A 25,000-nucleotide genomic window follows, 5' to 3' on the forward strand; every position below is an offset into this window, starting at 1 on the left:
GTGTGTGTGTGTGTGTGTGTGTGTGTGTGCATGCGTGCGTGCGTGCGTGCGTGCGTGCGTGCGTGCGTGCGCGCGTGCGTGCGTGTGTGCGTGCCCATCCTGTCAGGTGGCATGCTTTTTGAAACATGTGACAGAACAAACCACTAACCACTAACCACTCTCATAGAGAAGAGAGCGAGCGAGTCAGTCAGTCAGTCAGTCAGTCAGTCAGTCAATCAAAATATATAATAATAATCCCATCAAGAGTTTGACTATAGAGTTACTATACTCATCATATAGGAATAGGTGGACTATCTTTCCTGAAAACTATACATTATGCTATAGCTTGTGCAACACATGATGTCACCCTCTTCTTCACACAGTCTGTGAAACCTGTGATTGAAAAGAAAGTTTGAAAGTAGTTGAAGCAAGAAGTTGAGTTTGTTTCTTTTTTTTTAGAAACTGTGCCCTCTGTTGGTTGAAATGACACACTGGCACTATAGTGTTGCAAATACATTTATTTTTGAGTGGTGCAACCACTCCAAGGAACAGCAATGTCCGTGTCCGCCTATGTGTTGTTCACCTATGTGTTGGTTAATAATGAGCACCAGTATGAGTACCAGTAGGGGCGCTGTTGTGCCAGAAACACAGAGAGAGAGAGAGAGAGAGAGAGAGAGAGAGAGAGAGATAGGGGAGGGGGGGGGAGAGGGGAGTTGCACCACTCAATTTTTATTTTTATAGCAGCCAGCAAGCGTCGAGAAATATAATTTGAGAACAGAATTTTTTAATAATTATTATTATTATTATAATTATTGGTCAAGCTTGTAGATCTAGTAATTGCATAATAATGCCCTCCCATCCCTCCCCTAGTTATTTTCTTCTGATGGGTATAGGAGGAGAGAGGAGAGGAGAGGAGACTTACCGTCGTCATGGAAACGGAGGGGGGCGGGGTCATGGGGACCAGTTTGTTTTGTTATGGAGTGTCACGTGACAGCGTGCTGCCTGCTGGCCCCTCCCCTCCCCCTTGCTAGCAGCAGCAGCTGCTGCTTCGCTCACACGCACGCGCGCATACTCGACGCACACACGCACATAAACACACACAGTATAGTCACACACGCAGTCACACACACGCGCACACGCAGTTTGAACACAAAATGGCTGCAAAGACCACAGAGCCCACCAGTGAACTACACTTTATTATGGTAAGGAAGGACATTTAACATGAAGTACTGTGTTTATATTCTCGCCGCCGCCGCTGCTCGCCTGCTAGCTGGGACTTATAACTAATAAACACACCAAACCAACCGAACGCAGAGGCCGTTTGGAACAACAACGGACAGATATAAGGTATGTGTGGTGGTTATATTATTGATATTTATTTTGTTGTAGGCTACAGACTGTCTGTAGACTGTAGTTCAAATCTGTGGAGCGAGGCTGTCTGTCTGTCTGTCTGTCCGTCTGTCTCTGCAGGCAGCGAACACTTTATTTATTAATTATTATGGTATAGGACGATATTATTTATAACTATCACATTCATGTATCCTCACGTTGTTGTTGTTGTTGTCCTAATAATACATACATAAACAGAACGACGTACACGAGGATAATTTCCGCTTACAACAGCTATGAGATTTAGCTATTTTTAAAAGACTATTTCTGCAGTAGTAGTTTGTTTTTTTATCCACTTACGTCGATGCATTGCTTTCTGTGTCGCGCTTGTGTTTTGGAAGCACTTCCATTGGGGCTGGTCATAGTGGTTATTCGGATGGTGTGTGGCGGTCATAGTCAGTGTGCTACTGAGATTTATTATGGAATGCTGCCTTGTTTATTTTAGCTGTTATTTCCACGGTTTGTTCTACCTAGCCGTACAGTATATATACACACGTTTGGGAGTCGTTTATGCATTATATACAAATTATTATGTGTGTGCTAAACTACAGTGCTAAAGCAGATATAGGTTTCACATGCAGCCTGCCTGTTACAGTGTGTACATACATGATGAACTGAAGTCTGAACCAGCTGGGGCATTAGCTTGGCTTATTTACATCTCGTGTAGATTTGATTTGGCAGTGCATCATGATATATGGCACCATGCATCACCATGTGTGCAGAGACAATAACGTGCAATGTGCAATTCAATTCATTGCATGGTTGTTTTGATTGCATTATCTTTTTATGGCATTGTTTTTTTTTTTTTAATTGCACATTTTATTCCCATCGGCTGCAGACTGTAATCACACTGTTGACATTTATTACACGGACGTTTTATTATTTATTACCTATAGTAAAAACGTGAGCATTGCAACTAATTAAGCCTATATAATATGCTTGGTATGTATGTAGACTAGGTTGGTTATTGTTTGGTGTTATTGTTGATATTATTTTAAGTTATTTTTTTATTGAATGCATGACATACAGTTCAGATGACCCAGGGGTCATTGACCATGTTGGCTTGTTGTGGACATTTTTTTTGGCAAAATATTGTTTTTCCACAGACGTACACAATGAGAGGACAATAATATGACCATAAACACATTAATAGATATCCCTGAATAACAGGGCTGTAACTCTGAGAGTCTGAGAGCGGATGATATCGTTACGTCATGTTGTAGTATTGTTTTGTATAGTCATCAGGCAGCATCAATCAAACGGAACTTCCTTTTCCCTCAAACCGGAAGAATAACAATAAAAGCCCTCGTAGCCTGCAGCTTTTATTGAGAAAAATCGGTTTGAGGGAAAAGGAAGTTCCGGAAGATTGCTGACTACAAAACAATAATACAACATGACGTAGCGATATCATCCTGATGACTACAAAACAATAATACAACATGACGTAGCGATATCATCCTGATGACTACAAAACAATAATACATCATGACGTAGCGATATCATCCTGATGACTACAAAACAATAATACAACATGACGTAGCGATATCATCCTGATGACTACAAAACAATAATACATCATGACGTAGCGATATCATCCTGATGACTACTAAACAATAATACAACATGACGTATAGCGATATCATCCTGATGACTACAAAACAATACTACAACATGTTTTTGACAAAAAAAAAGATCTGTGTGTGGTGTAGTATAGCTCTTATCATTGTACGTCGTCAACATGCATCATCCCATTCCGGCCAATCATACATCATCTCACTCCGGCCAATCAGAAATTGCGTCCTCATGCCCTTCATCTTCAATATTTAGTGTTACGCAAATGTTTGTGTTTACACAAACATTCACAATTATCCATTCATTGTCAATTTGGCATTTAATGTTTGTGTAGGAGTAGGACAAAGTTTGTTCACGCACGCACGCACGCACGCACCCACGCACGCACGCACACACACACACACACACACACACACACACACACACACACACACACACACACACACACACACACACACACACACACTTAAAGCTGGACATAACATCTGGGAAGTGACTAGCCATGGCTGCTGCACTAATACTGAATGGAATGTTAACACTTGCCTTTAACCACTTATAAACCCCATATTATGGTTGTTGCGCAGACTGACGGAGTCCCCCAGGGCTTTATGCTAGTGAATTTTCAGTTTTATGCTATCGTCACAGCACCACATGTTGTAGGCCGTCTGTCTGTCTGTCTGTCTGTCTGTCTGTCTGTCTGTCTGTCTGTCTGTCTGTCTGTCTGTCTGTCTGTCTGTCTGTCTAATAGTTCTGTATATGAAATGACCTTGGTTGTCAGTATCTTCCCCCTAGCTTGGACCTGACATTAGATCTGAATAGGCCTACACTATCATGGCCATATAGGGAATGCAAGTCAACTATAGTTAAAGGGGAATACCACTCAGTCATTTGGAACTTTGGCCTTAGAGTTGTTGGTGGGAAATGGGGAAAAAATATGTTTAGCCTAGAACTGGAGGTCTAGAACTGGAGGTCATGTGATCAGTGACATATAGGGAAGGTGTCTGCAGGCCAACGAGTATAGGTCTACACCTTACCTATAATGCCACTGATCACATGACCCCACGTTCTAGGTATATATATTAATGACGTCAATGTTCAAAATTGGTGGTATATATATATTCCCCTTTAATAACAGTGGTTTAGCTGGTTGAAATGTGGGTCAACTAATGAACAACAGGGCTTTACGATTAAGTTATGTGAAAGGGTTGCACACGCTTATCCGACACACCATACAGGAACGACATGCGGAAACAACGATCAGATTAAGGCTGGCGAACATGCGCTGCTCCGCGCTTGCGGTTAGGGTTTGAGGTTGTCATTCTAATGACAGTCGGACCAATAGTATGTTATTGAAACTAAAGCCTGTACCCATGTGAAATGTTTAAAACTATAGGTAAAATAACAGTGGTTTAGCTGGTTGAAATGTAAGTCAACTATAGTGAATACCGAAATGTTTAAGCCATTTTGGGCGGGAACCCCTTTTGGTGAGACCCCCATACGGCCGTGGGAGGGTTTCCAGCTATGGATGATTGATAGTTGTAGATCGATAGTATACCAAATGAATGGACCCTTATGTGTTTGTCACTCTCTCACTGCAGTCACACCATAGCCTAAAGAAATCGTAGGTAGCAGACGTCTCCGCTCTACTCTGCGGAAAGTGGGCGGTCCCGAGAGGGGACGCACCCGGAAGCCTATTCAATGGCATGTAGTCTTCTATTTCTTGGTTGGCGAAGTGGGCGTGAGAGTGACAAGTGAGTGAGTGACAAGATGTTGACAGACAAAGGCGCATTCTAGTGTAGGCTATATGCTGCTGCGTTGCAACACGGCTGTCAAGTTATGACTCTCTAGTCGAGTGGTTAATGTATGTGCCTTTGGAATTGGCAACCCCGGTTCGCCTCCCTGCCGAGGCTACAATAGTTTTGTTTTCCGACGACTTGCGCGACGGCCAGTTTACATCTGATGCTCTCCTCCGCGTCAGATGTAAGCTGCCGACAAGCATAAAAATGAAGTGTGTCACCCGGCGGTGAGAAGGAGAAGGATATTTTTTGATTTAAATATTTATTAACAGTTTGCAGAATTACAATACATTTCAAGCACAAACTCAATACAAATACTGTTAACTGTGAGTGAACGACCCAATTAAGCATTACACTTGTTTACAACAGGGTCCACATGGTTCAATTCATCAAAACATTTAGAGACGTATAAATAGACACTTTTATATAGTTAAAGAACAGAACAGGAATTCATCATAAAACAGTGTTCCCTGACCGGGGATCGAACCCGGGCCGCCGCGGTGAGAGCACAGAATCCTAACCACTACACCACGGAGAATGAGGTTATTGATGATGAGAAGGGCTTTGGAGGGTGAAGTGAACGCGCTATTTTATAAATCTAAAGTTATTTTCAATGTCATCATGGATCAGGGTTACAGTAAATGACAATGTATTTCAGCCAGGGGTGCCATGGATGAAAAGATTACAGGGGTGATCTGAAGCAAACATGAGAACCACTGCTTTACATTTCTTCAGACGATTTTTCAATGTTTTGTTAACAATTTGGAGTGGACAGAATGTTACTTCGAGGTGCCCACTGCCCAGGGGGCGTTTGACTCCGTGAAAGAAGAAAACTACAAGTGAATACCCGCCCAGTGGATGGGCTGCGGCTGCATCTGTTCCATTGGCTAGTGCCTATCTCACTGCCGGGTGACACGCGCTTGTCGGCAGCTGTCTCTGCCGCAGAGGAGAGCGTCAGCTGTCGGCTGGCCGTTGCGCGCAAGTCGTCGGCGGACTGGAGCTTTTTCTCCATCCACCAGCTGTCTAAAAACCGCCGAGACGTCTGCGCCTACGATTTCTTTAGGCTCATGTCTGGCTGCAGCCTCTGAGAGTGCAGACGAATGGAAACAAATGGTTTCAAGTCTGTATAACAATGTGAGTGGAGAAATGGAATGGAACCAAGGTTGAAGGTCGCAGTTAACTATGGAATTGTGTGTGTGTGTGTGTGTGTGTGTGTGTGTGTGTGTGTGTGTGTGTGTGTGTGTGTGTGTGTGTGTGAGAGAGAGCACGTGACATCATCAGGGATGGAGATCCCTGATGATGTCATCAATATTGGCCAGCAAATTCTACATCTGACCTCAGACCCTTAGATCTCCATGTATGGAGCTGACCTGTTCTGACATTCCATGTGTTGATCCACCCCCAGCCATCCTTCCTCTTCGATGTCTCCCTTTTGACTTGACACCTGTCCATTTAAACTCGCTTCTCGCCCTCAGGCGTCTCACTGGTATTGCTGTGTGTTATACTGTAGTTACATAGTGTGTTTTAATACTAATATAGTGTATGGTGTGCCTTGGAGCCAAACACAGTTGTTGATTTAAGCAGCTGCTGCATGATCAATAGGTCCTGCACGCACGCACGCATGCACGCACGCACGCACGCACGCAGCTGTCCGTACTCAAATGGACATGCATTGAGACCGTACTCAGACATGCAGACATACAGACAGACACACGTAGCTGTTCTTTGGAGGCTGTGTGCCCACCGCTACAAAACATTCCAACGTGCTGCCCTGGAGGATGCCAGCACAGCCATAAAGGAAGCCACTAGGCTGACGTAAGTCCCCCCCCCCCCCCCCCTAGGGGGTTGGGGCCTGGGGGGAGGGGGGGGGGGGGCACAGTTTCCGCTAATGTGTTGGAAGTCTGTAAATGGGCTATAGCCCCTGTGTGTGTGTGACTGTGTGTGTGTGTGTGTGTGTGTGTGTGTGTGTGTGTGTGTGTGTAGTGGTTTGGGGAGGGGGTGGGGTTCAGGGTCAGGGGCCCTCCTGTCAGCGCTGGCGGCCTGTGAAAGGGCCCCTGTATTCACCGGGAGGCTCCGGTTTGGGACTTGATAACAAAAAGAGGCCACTTAATGCTCTGATTACTACACTCTGCATTATAGGTCATTCGTAGCCCCCTCCTCGCGGCGTGCCTTTTTTTGGGTACAGTCTGTGTATATAGGATTGCAAGGTTGAGGGGGCTTTGTGCCAGACTGTGTGTAATTGGACCACATGTGCGTGCGTGCGTGCGTGCATGCGTGTGTTTGATCGGAGAGCCTATACTTACCTGGAATTACTTGGGAATGCTGCTGCTGTTTTATTTAACTCAAGCTGGGTCGAAACAGTAGTTTGTGGCTGTCGGGATCTACACATGCAGATCTGCAAGCTCATAGCATGTCACTTTGTGAAATAAAATACAAATGAAATTCAGAATCTCAGGGACACCGGCATCTAAAAAACAATCACACCCGTGTGAAGTGAGGGGCGCTCTTGTCATCGTACACATCATCCAATAGAAAATGAATATACTTCTATTCTATCTTTTAACCATTGCCACAAATCTACGTCATATTTCAGGGTCATATTTCAAGGGTCATAAGGTCAAACTGAGGGGCAACCTGAGCGGAAGAAACCTCCATATTTTAAGTTTTATGTGTTTGTTTTCTCCGTAACTTGACGCCCTACACAAATCAAGTATAGCAGATCCACAAGCTTGAAATGCGACGCGAGGCACTAGTTATTATATGAAGAATCAAGATACGGTATAGGTTGGAAAGTGGTGAAGTCGTCCTTTAAACGGATGACAGCCATGCAGGCACAGGGCCCGGAGACATTATATTGAAATTCTTCATTTTACTTTGGAAAAACTTGAGAATACAATATCTCGTTTTCGAGAGGGTCGTAAAACATTGCACGACATTGCTGTCGGAGTGTTAGAGAGAGAGAGAGAGAGAGAGAGAGAGAGAGAGAGAGAGCTTGGCTGTCACAGGCCTGGGTGAGAGAGAGAGAGAGAGAGAGAGAGAGACAGAGAGAGAGAGAGAGAGAGAGAGAGAGCTTGGCTGTCACAGGCCTGGGTGAGAGAGAGAGAGAGAGAGAGAGAGAGAGAGAGAGAGAGAGAGAGAGAGAGAGAGAGAGAGCTTGGCTGTCACAGGCCTGGGTGAGAGAGCTTTAGCGATGACCTCACCACTGAGAACAGCCCCAGGTGCTTTACAGTGTGAAATCCTCTTTGTTGAACTCAAGGACTTTGTCAGATATGCTGACCTCAGCCGTTCGTAAGAGCTCCCTCCATGCACCATGCAGCGTTCATTTTGACAGCAAATCAGGATTTTTATATAGTCTTTAGTTTTAGTCCTATTTTAGTCATCTGTAATCGTTGGCACGCTGAATCGCTGCCACTCAAGTGACTATAGTACTGGCCAATCGCAGCGCGTCTTTTCCCGGGACTTATTAGTTCAATCCAAAGGAGTTTTATTGGCATGAGGAAAGAAACCTTTATGTTGCCTGCCTGATTGGCCGAACGAACGTCCTTTTTTTTTTTACGTGACGCACGTGGAAGCTTGGCAACCTTCCGCTATATGCTTCTGCAAAACCTTGCCTCCTTTCGAGATACACACGCCCCAGAGCCCAAGGAGTCTACCTTAACCCATTTTGACCTGGGAACGATTCTACAAAACATGTCTGAAAAACGCTATGTTTCTATGTCAGTGGTTTCATGTCAAGAACCCCCAGAAATGTATTTGGCCGCCGACCCCCATCTGAAAATATGTTGTTCCAGTGACCTCCCAGAAACCAAGATTTTACTTTAAAACGTTCACTCTGAAAGAATATATATTCAAAGATTTGTGCCACATTTTCACCATTTTTCAAAAATAGCAGACCTATACAAGCTTGTGGATCTTGCTATTTTTCAATAGATAAAGTATAACATAATGTCGATGATGGGAATAAACACAGAAGCACCGGGAAGGAAGTGGACTAAGACAAGATCTACAAGCTCACAGCACGTTGTGGTGTGACATGCTGTGAGCTTGTAGATCTGCTATTTTCAAATAGCTAATGCATTTAGGTTTAAAGTGTGCCGGCCTAGTTCTCTTTTGGGGATTGTTTTCTTAGATGTGGTGTCGTGGTTGCTTATTTCTCTTGCAAAACTGGGAATATAATCCCAGACTCGCTGTGACTAAACTCTGACTCTTATGACTAAACCTTTTGGGCATTTTTTACTATTTCGAAAATATAGCCGAGCTACAAGCTCACAACGTGTTGATGTAAATCGGCTATTTTCACTCATTTAAGCATATATGGAGTAAGGTGGCGCACAAGATGGGGCCCTCGATGGGGCCCTCGATGGGGCCCTGGATGTACAGTAGCACCCATGCAGCCACCCTAACCATTCGGCTATAGCAGCAATATTGTGTGGCGTGCCACCACACAATCATGACCCCCTGATGCTATTTACAGACTCATCCAAGCGACACAAATCTATGCATTAAGTTCAGGACAGTTCCAAGTTCCAGTTGTGTTATGAGGAGCGTTTCTATACTGCTGTAACCCTAATGGTCCTTACGAAGCCAGGAGTGTTCGTTAATTTCGGGTGATTTTTCACATACAGTATATACTCTATGCTTTCGTCCACAAGGAAACACAAATGACGCAATTATTATACCGACCGAAACAACATTGCTTGTTTTGAGGGGCACTATAGCCCCTCCCACATATGCACGGCTTTGTTTGTTTGTGTGTATGAGCACGGAATGTGATGTATGGTGATGTACGGTTATAAGAGTGCCCCTCACTTCACACAAGTGTTTTTTCTTTTTTTAATATAGCCCCCTATATCCAGCTTTTAGTGCACAAACATTGTCCTAACACAAACATTAAATTCCCATTGACAATGAATGGAAAATGCATACGACATGATTATGTACTGTATGATGATAAGAGCGCCCCTCACTTCACACAGGTGTGATTTTTAACCACCACCTTTCTGGATCGTTTTCTTGTCCCGCAGCAGGTGTGTTTGCAATAAGGGCCTTAAGCCTTTCCCTGTCTGGTGACTGCATGCGGTCGCGTCCCTTATCTCGCCCCCAGCATTGATTTGACTTGGTTTGTCTCAGCAGAGAGATAGAGAGAGAGAGAGCCTAGCCTCAGAAACCCAGATGTTTTTATTAGTGATCGACCGATAATCGGCCACGGCCGATTATCGGCTTCGATATTCATGTTTTTTATTAATATCGGTATCGGTGGTAAAAATTAATAATCGAAGCCGATTATTATATTTTGTCATAAATGCGCAAAAAAGTACAACAACCACTCCACTCTCATTGAAAATCCGGTAGAGTACGGTTGTAAGGAGATGTATATAGCTTAGCTGCGTGTCTGTAACACCGAGGAGTAGACACACACAGAGCACAGCACGCTCTGCCTGTGCTCCTCCCTCCCTCCCAGTTCCACACACACGGAGTAAAAAGAGAGAGGACCAGGGCTAGAAGGAGTAATACTAACCTTGTAACCATAAGCATTGCTGTTTTCATCTTGCATTAACAAAAATAAAATCCACACTGAGAGGGACAGAAGGTGTAACAGTGGTAGAACTACATTAGCCAACGCTAGCTGCTATGCTAACACTGCAAACTTACAGCAGATGTAAACGGTTCTTTGATTGTGTGTGTGTGTGTGTGTGTGCGCGCGCGCGCGGGTGCGTAACCACATGCTGTGTGCGTGCGTGTGTGTGTGCGTGCATGCATGCATGCGAGCCAACTGAATGTTTTCTAAAAGGACAACTTTCCCCCCCCATCCTGACCAGCCTATTATTATTATTATTGCATTTTGGCTATGTGCAATAACTAACTGCAAGCCAATGAAGAATGAACCAATCAGTAGCATTGTCAATATTTGTCTTAATTTCTAATTAATATTTATTTAGTTGACAATAATTTAACGGTAGGCCAGTGTTTTGAGACATACAAGGCTATTGTCTTGTATTGTTATAAAATTATGATCTTGAAAGTGACAAATTTCAGTGGTGGAGTAAAAACAACAAGGTCACATGGCTTTGGGGAGTTTGGGCAGCAGATCTACAAGCTCTCAACATGTCATGCTGCAATGTGCTGTGGGCTTGTAGATCACCAATTTGGATAAATAAACTGATTTTTTTTTTTAAATAAATGTTTTAAGCCTGTGCCTGCACTTCATACAGCACTATGTTCCATATTCTGCTACAGTACATGTTTGCACTTTAATTAAATTAAAGCTGCATTTGATGGGGGGGGGGTTGTTACTGAAAACAATGTTGGTGCTTCTTGCTTGCACTAACTTTTTATAAGCAATAAATGTTCTCCAATGCATTTAAAGGAATTATTGTGTTAGAATTTATGTTACTGTAAAAAAAAAAATTTTTACTTAAATTAATATCTGTCATAATATCGGCTATCGGGCTTTTTGATTCTCCACTAATCGGTAATCGTAAATATCGGCCAAAAACCATATCGGTCGATCACTAGTTTTTATTTCCAGGGAGAAAAAAAGTCTGGGAACGAGTCCACTTCAATTCGGCATAGAGTAGCATAGAGTAACGTCGATAACGCTCTGCTGATTTCTGATCGTCTGCACCTTTTGTTAAATTGACGCACACACACACACACACACACACACACACACACACACACACACACACACACACACACACATATCTCTCTCTCTGTCGCTCTAATTAATTAGTCTCATCATGTCGCGCAGCTGTGTCTAGATTCTCCCGGCGAATCCTGCCGGGAGCTGCCTATGCCATAGAAAGCATATAGGTGGACCCCAGGCTAGAGAGAGCTATATACAGTATATATGCCTTTGATTATTTTGATTCATGTTAGGATAAATGTGCGTGACTGTGAAGACAAAACGGACGCGCGGAGGAGGCATCACATCCGTTATACGGCTCTGAATGACGACCAGAGCTTCCGTGCTCCAGACCGTATGACCGGAAGCATCATTCTGAACTTTGTGGGAGGCAACAGTGTCTGCATGCGTGGCCACGCCATACTATAGCAGCATGCAGCTTCCCAACGCTTCCTGTCGAAGGCCCACCCATCTAGCCTCGCGTAGCCAGACGAATACCACTGTGTGCATCATGGATATTAGTCTGGTTCCCCTCAGTGTTTTGATTTCCTCCGAGTCATGATTGACGGAACTATTTGTATAGCCTACTAGGGATGGCCACCGACAACCGTTAGCCGTTAGCCGTTTATTAATTTGTTTACCGACAACACTAACGGCTAATGGTTCACCGATAAAAAAAAATATATTTTATTTTGAAGCGCCGAGAGCGGGCACCGCGGCCAAAACACCAAGCACGCACACACACACAAACACACACACACACCCCCTCTTTCCACCTTTACTGTCAGTGCAACCACGCATGTGCCGTGACTTACTTCCCCCAAAACAAAAACACCAACGCAACTGCATGAAGTACTAGTGGACTGTGGAAGCAGGAGGGAAAAAGAAAAAAAGACGAAAACACACAGCATTGCGCGCCCGCAGATCTGCCCTTCATGCAACGAACGTTGGTTCCTTAAACGGCAGATCTGTCGTTTTATGGATCATAGAACGAACGTACCGGTATGCTGTTAGCTTGTTGCTAACGGGACCCCCCCCTCTCTCTCTCTCTCTCACTCTCTCTCTGACTCTCTCTCTGCCTACGCACTAGTGCACTGATTGACAGCAGGCCGCGTGTAAACGGTGTATTTGTCTATTTTTAATGCGCAAAACAGCGCTTTTTTTTCCTTAACGGCTAACGGTTAATTAGCCGGCAAGTCCTGGCGGTAACCGGTTAATACAATCTTTCCATTTGGCCATCCCTATAGCCTACGCTATATAGTGCTATGTCTACATCTACATTACACAAGTTATGTCAAGGACCCCCAAATGTAATATGCCTTCAGGCTATTTCCACTATACAGTATGCATGTGACTTCATCATACAGTATACCTGGAAGTTATCCGGGAACGCCCACTGAATACTGTACTTTCTGGACTTGACAGCCCATATCCAAACAGAAAAGTCCTATATGATTGCATTAAATGACGTTAAACTCACTTTGACACTCGATTTTCAACTCACTTCATGCATGCACATACTCTTATTTTTGAAAAGATATATATGAACAGCAACATTGATTACCACGATTCTGCAAGATTACGACGATTATGCGAGACATAATTGAGATCAGGTGATTTTGTAATAATTCAGAGAGGCCTAAATAATAGCTCTGAGCTGAGCCCTGTGGGCGACCTGTTGACCTTCTGTCCTCCTCGACACAGAGCCCTGTGGGCGACCTTTGACCTTCGGTCCTCCCCATCGACACAGCGTTGCCTTCCTTCTTCCCAGACTGCAGCCTCTCCTCTGACCACCGAGCATTCTTTAAGCAAGTGTGTCATGCTCCCCGCTGACTCACAAATCACACACGGTTGGAACTGCCAGGCCAAAAAATGACAAAATGTTTTCAGTCATGAGATTTATATTCTCCTTGCTTTATTACATGCTGACTAGTCTTGGCCTTTAGGAGACAGGGGAGAGAGGGGGAGATAAGGGGAGAGAGGAGTAGAGACACAGTCAGAGAGAGAGAGAGAGAGGAGAGAGAGAGAGAGATAGAGAGAGATAGAGAGAGAGTGAGAGAGAGAGGGGGGAGACAGTCAGATAGAGAGAGAGGGGGGAGAGGCATAGAGGGGGAGAGACACAGTCAGAGAGAGAGAGAGAGAGAGGGGGGGAGAGACACAGTCAGAGAGAGAGAGGGAGAGACACAGTCAGTGAGAGAGAGAGAGAAAGAGGGGAGAGACTCAGTCAGAGAGAGAGAGCCAGGGAGAGAGAGAGAGAGAGAGAGAGAGGGGGGGGGCAGTTAGCTTAAGCCTGTGCTGGCACAGTGAGAGCTGGCTGTATGCGCTCTAAGCCAGTCGCTTCCAAAGAAAGGACGGACGTCTCTGGACTGGAAAAGGACAGTCGGTGCTATAAATAGCTGCCTCTCCTCCGTCGTCCTGACCACGGTACTATACTCTGCGTTGTGACGGTAGATTTGGATATTCACTGTCAACACATTGACTGCTCCCCTGGTGGACGAAAGTGGTGGTGCTTGACTGCCACCGGATCCGCATCTGTTATATAGTCAAGTTTGACACACGCCCCAGGTTTTGCGGTCCATTTTAGATGCTACATTATTAGCGTTTTTAATGCTATAGCGAGCTGAAAAGAGGCCATCCTTGCTCTAGAAAATGCCACCGACATGATCAACCGGACAATCAGAAAAGACCTCCGGAGACATCGGCCGCTTTGTCAAAACCATGCAGAGCGCCGTAGATTTAGAGTTATAGGACCAACATTATAGTCTGCTTATAAACAACATGTGAATGGCAGTGCAGTGTGCGGAACCGGTCAAGGAGATCGCTGAAGGAGGAAAGGCCAAGCCATAATAATAATAAAATTAAAATGGATTACAGCGATCGCATCTTATATCATAAAAAAAAAAGCTTATATTGCTGCAGAGAATTCCATCAGAAGCAGCTGGCGGTTACATTTGTATATGGCGGAATACTCCGCCATAAGCAGTTACTTTAAAGAGAAAAAAAGAAAAAAGGAACCGAGACATCATTCTGGAATCCTTTCTGGAATCTGGAACACACACACACACACACACACACACACACACACACACACACACACACACACACACACACACACACACACACGCATAACAAACAATTATTTTATTTTTTATTATTTTCAAAGTGGAGAGGCTTGAGTGTGTGGATATTATACGGAGGCTGCCAGTGCAGCTGCCCCGCGGCTATTAATAGCTGCCGGCCACTATAGCTCTCTCTCTCCGTTGAAAGGCTTCAGCGTGGGATTTGTGTTCTCATGTTAGGAGCCGAGGATGAGAGAGAGAGAGAGAGAGAGAGAGAGAGAGAGAGAGAGAGATGTTGCAGTTGTTGCTGTGTGAGCTGCTGTCTCTCTACCTCACACACACACGCGCGCACATACACACGCATGCACACGCTCAGCATTAGAAAATCATTCGGTTCTTTTAAGAAGCTTTTTGTCTGGAGGTGCCCATGCTGTGCCAAGTACAGTATACACACTGTAGCAGTGGTTCTCAAACATTTTCATGACCCCAGGAGAGAAGATTTGTGTAAAAAATATTAAAATATCAATATCTTTAATATCATGAAGCGACACGCCGTGAGCTTGTAGGCTAGGCACGCACGCACGCACGCACACACGCACGCACGCACACACGCACGCACGCACGCACGCACGCACGCACGCACGCACGCACAAACTCCAGCTGCAGAGCACAGCATGAGTCAAATCCTTCCAGCTCTATAAGCACTTGTTCAGTCACTGTGCAGGCCGGGGGGCACCGCTGCCATTTCCATCCCACACATGTGAGTCTCTCCTGGGCAGACGCGAGCACCTTGCAGCCTGGTCAGACAGCTGACGGACCCTGGGGTGTGGACCGCTGCCTCAATACTTTGTTATATTTGTAATATATGTTTGTTATGGCTCCTAACACGCCACTGTGAGCTTGTGTTCGGCCCACAATGTGACGTCTACATTTATTTCCCCAACATACATTGTATGAATGTATAATCTATTAAATTCATTTGTTTGGTTAACCTGAGCTATTGTTAGGGATGTCGCGATCACATTCTTTTGCTCCAGATCCGATTCCCGATCATTTGATTTTGAGTAACTGCTGATTTTTTTCCCGATCCAATACTTATATCTTCATAGAACACTTTATAGATCACGTTTCTTTGCTCCCGATCCGACGTGATCGGCCCCGATTTCCGATCACGTGATTGGATCGGGACAAACCCTAGCATTTATATAGCGCTTTTTATCCAAGGCACTTTACATAGATTTTGCATTGCATTCACAGTTCACGCACACATTCATACACCAACCTGCACATCGGCAGCAATTAGGGGTTTACCGTCTCGTTCATGAGGACAGTTTGTCACTGCCTGGGGAAGCTAGCCCACCCGGGATCGAACTGGGACCCTCGCGGTTCACATCACTTCGTAGTTGTGATATTTTATTTGCTTGATTGGTGGATTGAATACTTGAAAGTGTAGAAACGTCAGTCAGTCTTGATTGACAGCTCTAATTGGCTGTCTGCAGTGATATTACGATCCCTGTCAAGTTCACCTGGCCCTAATCCAGCTCTCTCTCTCTCTCTACATAATATGTGAAACATCTGGCGTGCCGTGCCCAGAGGCAATGGTGGAAAATGTGCACTGTACTCTGGTTTTTACGTGAAACAACTATGCCACAATGTCAAAAGTACAAGTAAAAGTTCCGTTTTCCATTTTCTTTGTAATACATAACTAAGTATCGTCATCAAAAAGCACTGTGAACTCAACGCAGTATGAACGCAATATATTCTGGCTCAGTGGGGATGTTTTATGCATGAGTTGGCCATTTTTTTGAGTGGTGCTAACCACTCCTATAGACGGCAATGTGTGTCCCTGGCTGTGTCCGAGCACGGAAATAGCGGTTATAGCGTTTGTTCACCACCAAGTGTCACTGTTGCGCAGCCTAGCACGCACGCACGCACGCACACACACACACACACACACACACACACACACGTATGCACGCCAGGGAGGAGGGCTTGTACAGTATACGTACAGCTACAGCACAGCACCACTCACTTCAGACGGGTCAGATTTATTTTTAATTTTTTCCTGTTAAGTTGTTTCAGGGTTCCCACGGTCATGGAATTCCTGGAAATAATTTGTAATTGGAAGAAAACCTTTTTCCAGTCCTGGACTCCAGTCCAGGACTCCTCATGGGAAAAGGTTTGGAATTCCATGGGACGTATTGCTCTACTGTGCTCAGCTGCAGGTGTCGATGTCGTTAACCCATTCTGAACGGGAACCCATTTTGGTGTTAGCATCATGTTATGCTTTAGCTATTGAAAAATAGCAGATCTACAAGCTCGTAGCGCGCCACCGAGTGGCGCGCTACGAGCTTGTAGGTAGGTAGAAAATCGAAGAGCGACTGACATTTTTTAAATCTGATCTCAGGTCAGAATGGGTTCATCAGACCAGTGTGTGTCCAGTGGAAACCTCGTATGAATCTGATCTCAGGTCAGAATGGGTTAAAACGCTGTCCCCTTGTGTCGTTTTGTTTTCAGTCATGAGAAGAACGAGGGAATACGAGAAGACGAGAACCATTTGATGGAAGAAAAGAGAAGGAAAAAACAAGACCAGAAGAAAAAGAAGGACGCCGCTCAGAAAAAGGTATAATATAGCTAACGCTACATTTGTCGTTCTATCGTACCTGAACCCGAGCGAGCGTACGGTGCGCTCACGTCTTCATGAATTGAATACACAGTCGAGGACCGCAGTGGAAACGACATATCGAGCCCTCTGGGCTTTTTGTGTTTTTTTTAACCCATTTTGGGGCGGGAACCCCTCTTGGTGTTTTAAGCATTATGTTATACTTTAGCTATTGAAAAATAGCAGATCTACAAGCTCATGCCACGCTGTGAGCTTGTTGGTCTGCTATCGTGAAAATGTAGTGCAAATCTTTGAATATATATTATTTCAGAGCCAACGTTTTTAGATCTCACATCTTTGCTTCTGAGGGGTTCCTGGAATAACATATTTTCAGATGGGGGGTCGGTGGCCAATTACATATCATTTTTGGGGTCCTTTACCATAAAATATTGAGCACCACTGACATAGAAAGATGGGTATTTATTCAATACACTGTCAGGATTTAGAAGACCTTTTTTTTCATTTCGACGTCATGAGCTAAATGGGCATCTTTTGCAAACCGTTAACAAACTGTTATTCAATCAATCAAATCAATCACAACAAAGCGACCGGTCACGGCACACCTCGTGCTGTTTGTAGATCGGCTATTTTAGGCCAAGACATTCGAGCAAACAAAAACGAGGCGGTCTAGTATAGAGCCTTGAGGGACACCAAGTGGTTATTACGTGCAACAGAGTCGACAGTGGCTTCACTGAGAGTAACATGCTAGAGGCTTATGCACTGTATCGCTCTCCCTACACACACACACACACACACACACACACACACACACATGTGCTGTACACACACACACACACACACACACACACACACACACACTGTTTCCACTATGTTGGCTAATCAGGCTGACATGCTCCTCTGCATCGCATGCACGCACACGCACGCACCCTCTCACACCCGCCATGCCTCCTCTGTGCACACACCCTGCATGTATGTATGAGAGAGAGAGAGAGAGAGAGAGAGAGAGAACCGGGTGACCTCGGTACATATGAATACTGTGCATCCTAACAGAGCAGCTCTTTATCGTTAAATGAACGTCTTCTAAAGTCTAAAGCACTAGTGGTTACCAAACACTGGCTCGCTTTCATGAATTAAAAAGAAAACGGTAATCGCACGAATAAATACAAATAAGATAAATTCCATGAATTATAGTTGTGATCCAAACTATAGTAAAATACGCACATCACTTCGTGGAGGTGCTGGGTTCAAAAAGTGACATATAGAAAAAGAGAAGGGAAAACCCGACCACTCGTATATGCTCCAAAAGGTTTATTTATTGACAAGGTTTCGAGCCAAGGCTATGCAGAGCCTTGGCTCGAAACCTCGTCAATAAATAAACCTTTTGGAGCATACAGTATATACGAGTGGTCGGGTTCCCTTCTCTTTTCCTTATAGTTGGGATCCACGACAACACCTGATTTACATTTTATATAGCACCGCTTGGTCAGAGCCATATAGAGTAAGACAGAGTTACGACATCCAGGGGGCAGAAAACAGCCCGGTCATGTGGTTCATGCACTCGCGTGAGCCCCATAGACTCCATTGCATTCCGTATAGACTTCAGTTCGTCCCTATTCAACAGAAGTCTACAGTTAAGTAGAAGAGTTGTCGTAACTCTTTCTCAGTGCCTTTTGTCATATTATTAACGCTACGTGTACATATGTAAGTCTTTTCCCCCCAAAGATACAGCATGTGTGTCACGAGGAAAGCCAGAGGGATTATGTTTTTCCATTTGGCAGGACTGACATTAACCTTTATATACTTGGCACTTAAACACTTGAACGCCAGCATTCCTATTCTATTCTATGCTATTCTATTTGCCAAAATATTGCAGATATACAAGCTCACGGCGCACCGATTTGTGTATAGTGAAAGTGAAGTTGGAGCGTATACGGAAAAGATTTCACGATGAATTCAAATCTCTGTGATAAATGATTACTGTGAGTGGGTTTTTTATCACGATAATAACGATTATCGTTCCATCCCTAGTTGTGACGCATTGTGAGCTTGTAGATCTGCATTGTGAGCTTGCAGATCTGCATTGTGAGCTTGTAGATCTGCATTGAGAACTTGTGGACTTTTACAGACCTTATTTGCAATATTACATAACACGGCTCAGTTTGAATTTGAATATATTATTTTAGACAATAAACAATCGCACATTAGACACGATGTCTATTTGCTCAGACACTATGACGTAAAATTGGACCCTTTCATTGCCAATGGTAATGTTTGTGTAGGGGGGGGGGGAGAGAGAGAGAGAGAGAGAGAGAGAGAGAGAGAGAGAGAGAGAGAGACTGCATGCGTGTCCAAGTATTTGTCAGGGTGAGAGATGTCCTGCCACAGGGAGCGAGGCCGCCTGCCTGCCCTGCCTGGGGATCCATGTGAACTCTCTCACCCTGCCGGCTGCCTGCGTGCAGGAAGGACTGAACATGGAGCCGTTTAGCATTACAATAGGCTGAACATTCTGTTCCCGCAGACAGCACTAGTCGCTGGCAGAGACACCGATCACATCACACAGAGCTAGTCGCTGGCAGAGCCACCGATCACATCGTTGTCGTGAACAGACAGCGCTAGTTGCTGGCAGAGACACCGATCACACCGTTGTAGTGAACAGACAGTGCTAGTTGCTGGCAGAGACACCGTTCACATCATTGTTGAACAGACAGTGCTGGTCGCTGGCAGAGACATGATCACATCGTTGTAGTGAACAGACAGTGCTAGTTGCTGGCAGAGACACCGTTCACATCATTGTTGAACAGACAGTGCTGGTCGCTGGCAGAGACATGATCACATCGTTGTTGAACAGACAGTGCTAGTCGCTGGCAGAGACACTGATCACACCGTTGTAGTGAACAGACAGCGCTAGTCGCTGGCAGAGACACCGATCACCCCGTAGTAGTGAACAGACAGCGCTAGAGACACCAGCAGAGTGCCGCGCTACGAGTTTGTATATCTGCTATTTTTGAAAAATCTTTTAAACGTCAGAATTGTTTGTGGACAAACATCAAAAGCGATATCTCTGGGGGTCCTTGACATGGAAATAGTTTGAGAACCACTGATATTAGAAACATGGGATTATATCGACCATATAGGACTGATATTGCCTTACATTTTTTGTATATTCAGCCCCTCTGGCGCGTCATATATTTCTTTAAAAGACATCTTGCAGGGAAAAAGAGAGAGGGATTTACAACTGAAAAACTAACTAGTGTACATACTATAACTAATAAGGCGTTTTTGAGCATCAAAGCCTGCCAGTCACAATGTAGGACAGGGTCTCTATTTGTGGGACGCCTGGAAAAAGTCTTGGAAATGAGGGACTTGTCCCACGCAACGGGAGGGACATCTGGTCACCCTATATTGAACAGACACCACTAGCACTGGCGCTAGCCGCTATAGATGATCAGATGATTGAAGACAGCCTTGTCCAGTCAGTCACAGGCAGGTTTACATCAGTGGTTCCCAAACCTTTTCATGCCAAGGACCCCCACATCGACATTCATTATAGCCTGCGGACCCCCATTAAGAGAGTATTTCTTACGTCTCCATAGCAATGATTCTCAGCCCGTTTAAATGTCAAGGTGCACTCCCAGTTTGACATGCATATTAGTCTACAGACCCCCGTTTAATGGCATTTCTATCTCTGGGACCCCACTTTAAAATGTTATGTTAATGTTAATTTAACTGTGAGACAGTGAGAGTGTACATTAATGGGTTCATTTGGTTCCATTTGTGCACTGTGCACTCTCCAATTGGTTCAAAACTATTTAGCTAGGGACCCCCTGGAACTCTCTCAAGGACCCCTGGGGGTCCCCGGTCCCTACTTTGGGAACCACTGGTTTACATGAAGCACTGTGCATGTTCAACATCATACGTGTATACAATGTACATTGCATTTACAGTGACATTACATACAGTACGTGTTCAATGCATGACCTTTGGGTATAAGTGTTCAGGGTGTTTTGCTAATGGTTCCTTTTTTGCGTTTTCTCTCTTTCAGACCACTGAACAGAAAACCAAAGGTGAGTCCTCGTCATGGTGAATTTAGACACATCCATGCCACATGTCGAGTGGTGGTCGCACGCACGCACGCACACACGCACGCACACAAAACGATAACAAGCTTATTGGATATGCATTATCAACATGCTTTATCAAGCATCACAGATCAGTTCACACGGGTGTCAGTTAAAAAAAAATCATGCTTTTTTTTTACAAGTATAGGACATGTTGGCATGTTGGAAAATGGGTTTGTAGTGCAAGAAGTGAATTAGTGTTTCCTGCAGCTGTAACGTTTTGAGCTCTCTGAGCAGACAGACAGACAGACAGACTGACTGACTGACTGACTGACTGACTGACTGACTGACTGACTGACTGACTGACTGACTGACTCCTGGGGGTACAGGCAGATGGGAGAGCTGAGCTTACGTCTCGGGTTGGGAGGTTTTGGGGGAATTTCCTTAATGCTCCAGGGAGAGCTTTGCAGACTGTTTGACTGACGGGCAGCAGAGGGATAGAGACGGTGACGGAAGCAGCGTGTCTCTCTCAGCACCATGAGCCAAACTCCAAGACCCCAGATCTCTGCTCACTCACTCACTCACTCTCTGTATACTCGCTCCTCCAGCTTAAACTGTAAATAGTTTTGTCCCAATTGATCGTTTGCTTTTTGGAGGAGCCGAGAGAAAATGGTAAATGGTGCATTTACTGTATATAGCACCTTTTATCCAAGGCGCTTTACCTAGATTGTGAGGGGGGGGAGACGTGATCATTTTGGCTGGTTGTTAACTTGTAGACCATTACGCGTGCATGCCGGTAGGCCAGTAAGGAGAGAGTTAGTAGTGCAGTGTTGACATGACTGATGTCTGGATAAGGAGCTGTCCAGGACAACGTCAATGTGACTTGTTTCCTTTGCGGTCATAGTAGTATGTATTCAATTCATCAATGTAGCATCACAGATTTAACACAGTATGTCATCAACAAATTCAAACATAATGTACAAGATAGATAGTTTGCATTTACTTAACTCCCCTTGTGGTCTCCCGATACGTTTGTTTTTCTTTGCCCCACACACACACACACACACACACACACACACACACACACACATACACACCTACACACAGTAGTGATGTGATTTAGTTGCCATATTGTTTAGACAGATGCTCTGTCACACTGCAAGCTTTTGCGTCTGCTATTTTTGAACAATTCATTTTAATGAATTGTTGAACACAAATCTCCCTGGTTCCCTTGGCACAAAACAAACAGAAATAAACACAGTTTCAGGTCTGTGGATTTAGAAGGCATTTGTAGTCTTATTGATGATGGGGTTATAAGAGCGTCTGCTAAATGGCTATGTAACAGCTGTGTATGTGCAAGGCGGCGGTGGCTCAGGGGTAGAGAGTGGCCGGATGGTAACCGCAAGGTTCCCAGTTCGAACCCTGTGGGCTCCCCCAGAGTTAGTGTCGAAGTGTCCTTGAGAAAGACACTGAACCCACTAATTGCTCCTGATGTGCAGGTTGGTGCCTTGCATCTGTTTCCGCCGCCATCGGTGTATGAAACACTATATACAGCAGTGTGTATTGTGGCTGGAACACGACTGTATAGCATTGTGTATGTGTGTACTGTACAGTGTGTGTGTGTATGTATGTATGTATGTATGTATGTATGTATGTATGTATGTATGTATTTGGTTAAAATGGGTAGGGTTTAAAAAAAGGCAAGAGTTTGCTCTGGTGCACTGGCCTAAAAGTGGGTCCTTAAAAACTGCTAAAACTTCTGAAATGTATGTCTGTGTAGGTATGTATGTATGTGTGTAGTATTTAAAAGGGGGGCCTTTTTGTAAAAAGCCCAGCCCACAATACCTTCATATATTTAAAACTAATCCAAAATAGGGTTACCAGTGAAGGGCAAAATGCCTATTCACTGGGGACTATGCAAGGCAGAGGCGTCCACCCCCCTGAGTCCAAGTTAAGCTAGACCGCATACCTAAAATGTATGTACCTGTATGTATGTATGTATGTATGCATGTAGTATGTATGTAATGGAACAAGACTCCAGACCGTTCTCTGTGACACGCAGAGAGAACACAGTTCTGTGTGACACGCAGAGAGAACACAGTTCTGTGTGACACGCAGAGAGAACACAGTTCTGTGTGACACGCAGAGAGAACACAGTTCTGTGTGACACGCAGAGAGAACACAGTTCTGCAGTTTCCTGTTTGCTCCACAGACACATCTGAGCTGAGCCGAGAGGCCCCGACAAGGAGCTTTCCACCAGACGGCACGCACGGGTCGCACGCGCCATCTTTTCTGCTATATGTACACGTAATACTTGCAATGCAATTATGCCATCATATGGCCAGGTGGATCCGTAGTCTATCATATAGACCTATAGTGTCCTCATGGCCCCCCTTCTAAATCCATTCTGAACGGGAACCCCTTTTGGTGTTGGCATCATGTTATGCTTTAGCTATTGAAAAATAGCAGACCTACAAGCTCGTAGCGCGCCACCGAGTGGCGCGCTACGAGCTTGTAGATCTGCTATTTTTGAAAAATCGAAGAACGACTGACATTTTTAGAATATGATCTCGGGTCAGAATGGGTTAATCAGACCAGTGTGTGTCCAGTGAAAACCTTGTATGAATCTGATCTCAGGTCAGAATGGGTTAAATCCATGTGCAGTACACTATATAGCAACGGAAAAAAAGTGTGTTCCCTGGCGTCGTTTGCTCGGGCTTTTTTCTTTTGTTTTTGGAAAACACCTGTGGTCCCTGAGGCTATTCTGCTCTGAACACGCATGTGGCCCGTGCACCCACCCATGTGACCATGCACGTGGCCCAGCCACCCATGTGACCATGACGCATGTGGCCCACCCACCCATGTGACCATGCATGTGGCCCACCCACCCATGTGACCATGCACGTGGCCCACCCACTCATGTGAACACGCACCACTCGGTTCACATGGGTGTGATTTTTTTTTTTTTCAAGAGCAGGCCCTGATCCTGAAAAGGTTGAATGAGAACCATGCACGGATCTGTGTTATTCTATAGAGGCTGTGAGGCAGCGAGTTACTGTATATAGTGTAATCGTGACACACTTCAACATTGACCTTTTTTCTTTCTTCACGCTGTTAGAACTCTCCACGAGAAGAAGTGTATCCTCTCACCCTGCCCCACTCCTTCTTTGTACTTCAGAGAGTGTTCTTGTTTTTATCGCTGGCCCTGTTGTGTCCACGCACAGCGCGCGTGTGTGTGTGTGTGTGTGTGTGTGCGTGTGTGTGTGTGTGTGTGTGTGTGGAGGAGGAAGCGGGCGATCCGCGACGAGAGAAGCAGCGTTGATATGAATTCCCACTCGATTGCGGCACAATTTATGACTCTCCGACACAATGCGACCGGGTGTAATTACACCACTGTTGTTGAAACGGCAAATTAATCTGTTGTGAAATGACGGGGCGGCGATGCGTTATCTTCTTTATGGTGTTGCCGTATATGCAAATGCCTCCTGGTGCGTGTGTGCGTGCACATGCGCATGCATGTGTGTGTGTGTGTGTGTGTGTGTGTGTGTGTGTGTGTGTGTGTGTGTGTGTGTGTGTGTGTGCGTGTGTGTGTGCGTGTGTGCATGCGCACGCAAAGCATAACAACGCACAGAGTGAACAGGGAATAACAATAGCTCATTAGCCTCAGAGACATTAACCCTTACGTTTATTTTTCCTTTTTAACCAGGACGGGGGACGGCTTTCATTAATTAACATGGCGTGTGGAAACTAAAACGCCTCTCATCCATCCATCCATCCATCTCGCCTGTTTGACTAAATTGTGGTTTTCTCTCTCGTTGTGCTTTTTGACGAGAACCATATTGACTGTAAACACAACATGAACATAGTACTCTTATTATGCATATCGCATTCTCGCCGAG

At 44.9% G+C, this 25,000-nt stretch overlaps 1 protein-coding gene across 1 annotated transcript in view; it reads left to right on the forward strand.

Moving 5' to 3' along the window:
• The first annotated feature begins 1,145 nt into the window (after positions 1–1,145).
• The window catches only part of LOC308324433 (uncharacterized protein), a 90,510-nt gene continuing 66,655 nt past the window's right edge, over positions 1,146–25,000 (forward strand). The window contains exons 1-3 of the mRNA XM_080776480.1: positions 1,146–1,326; positions 16,938–17,043; positions 21,086–21,107. Of these exons, the coding sequence (XP_080632606.1) occupies positions 16,981–17,043; positions 21,086–21,107 (85 nt within the window). The 5' untranslated portion in view covers positions 1,146–1,326; positions 16,938–16,980. The remainder of the gene's footprint in view (positions 1,327–16,937; positions 17,044–21,085; positions 21,108–25,000) is intronic.

This window comes from Protomyctophum bolini, assembly GCF_963924005.1.
Source record: "Protomyctophum bolini genome assembly, chromosome: 11".
Lineage (NCBI taxonomy): Eukaryota > Metazoa > Chordata > Actinopteri > Myctophiformes > Myctophidae > Protomyctophum > Protomyctophum bolini.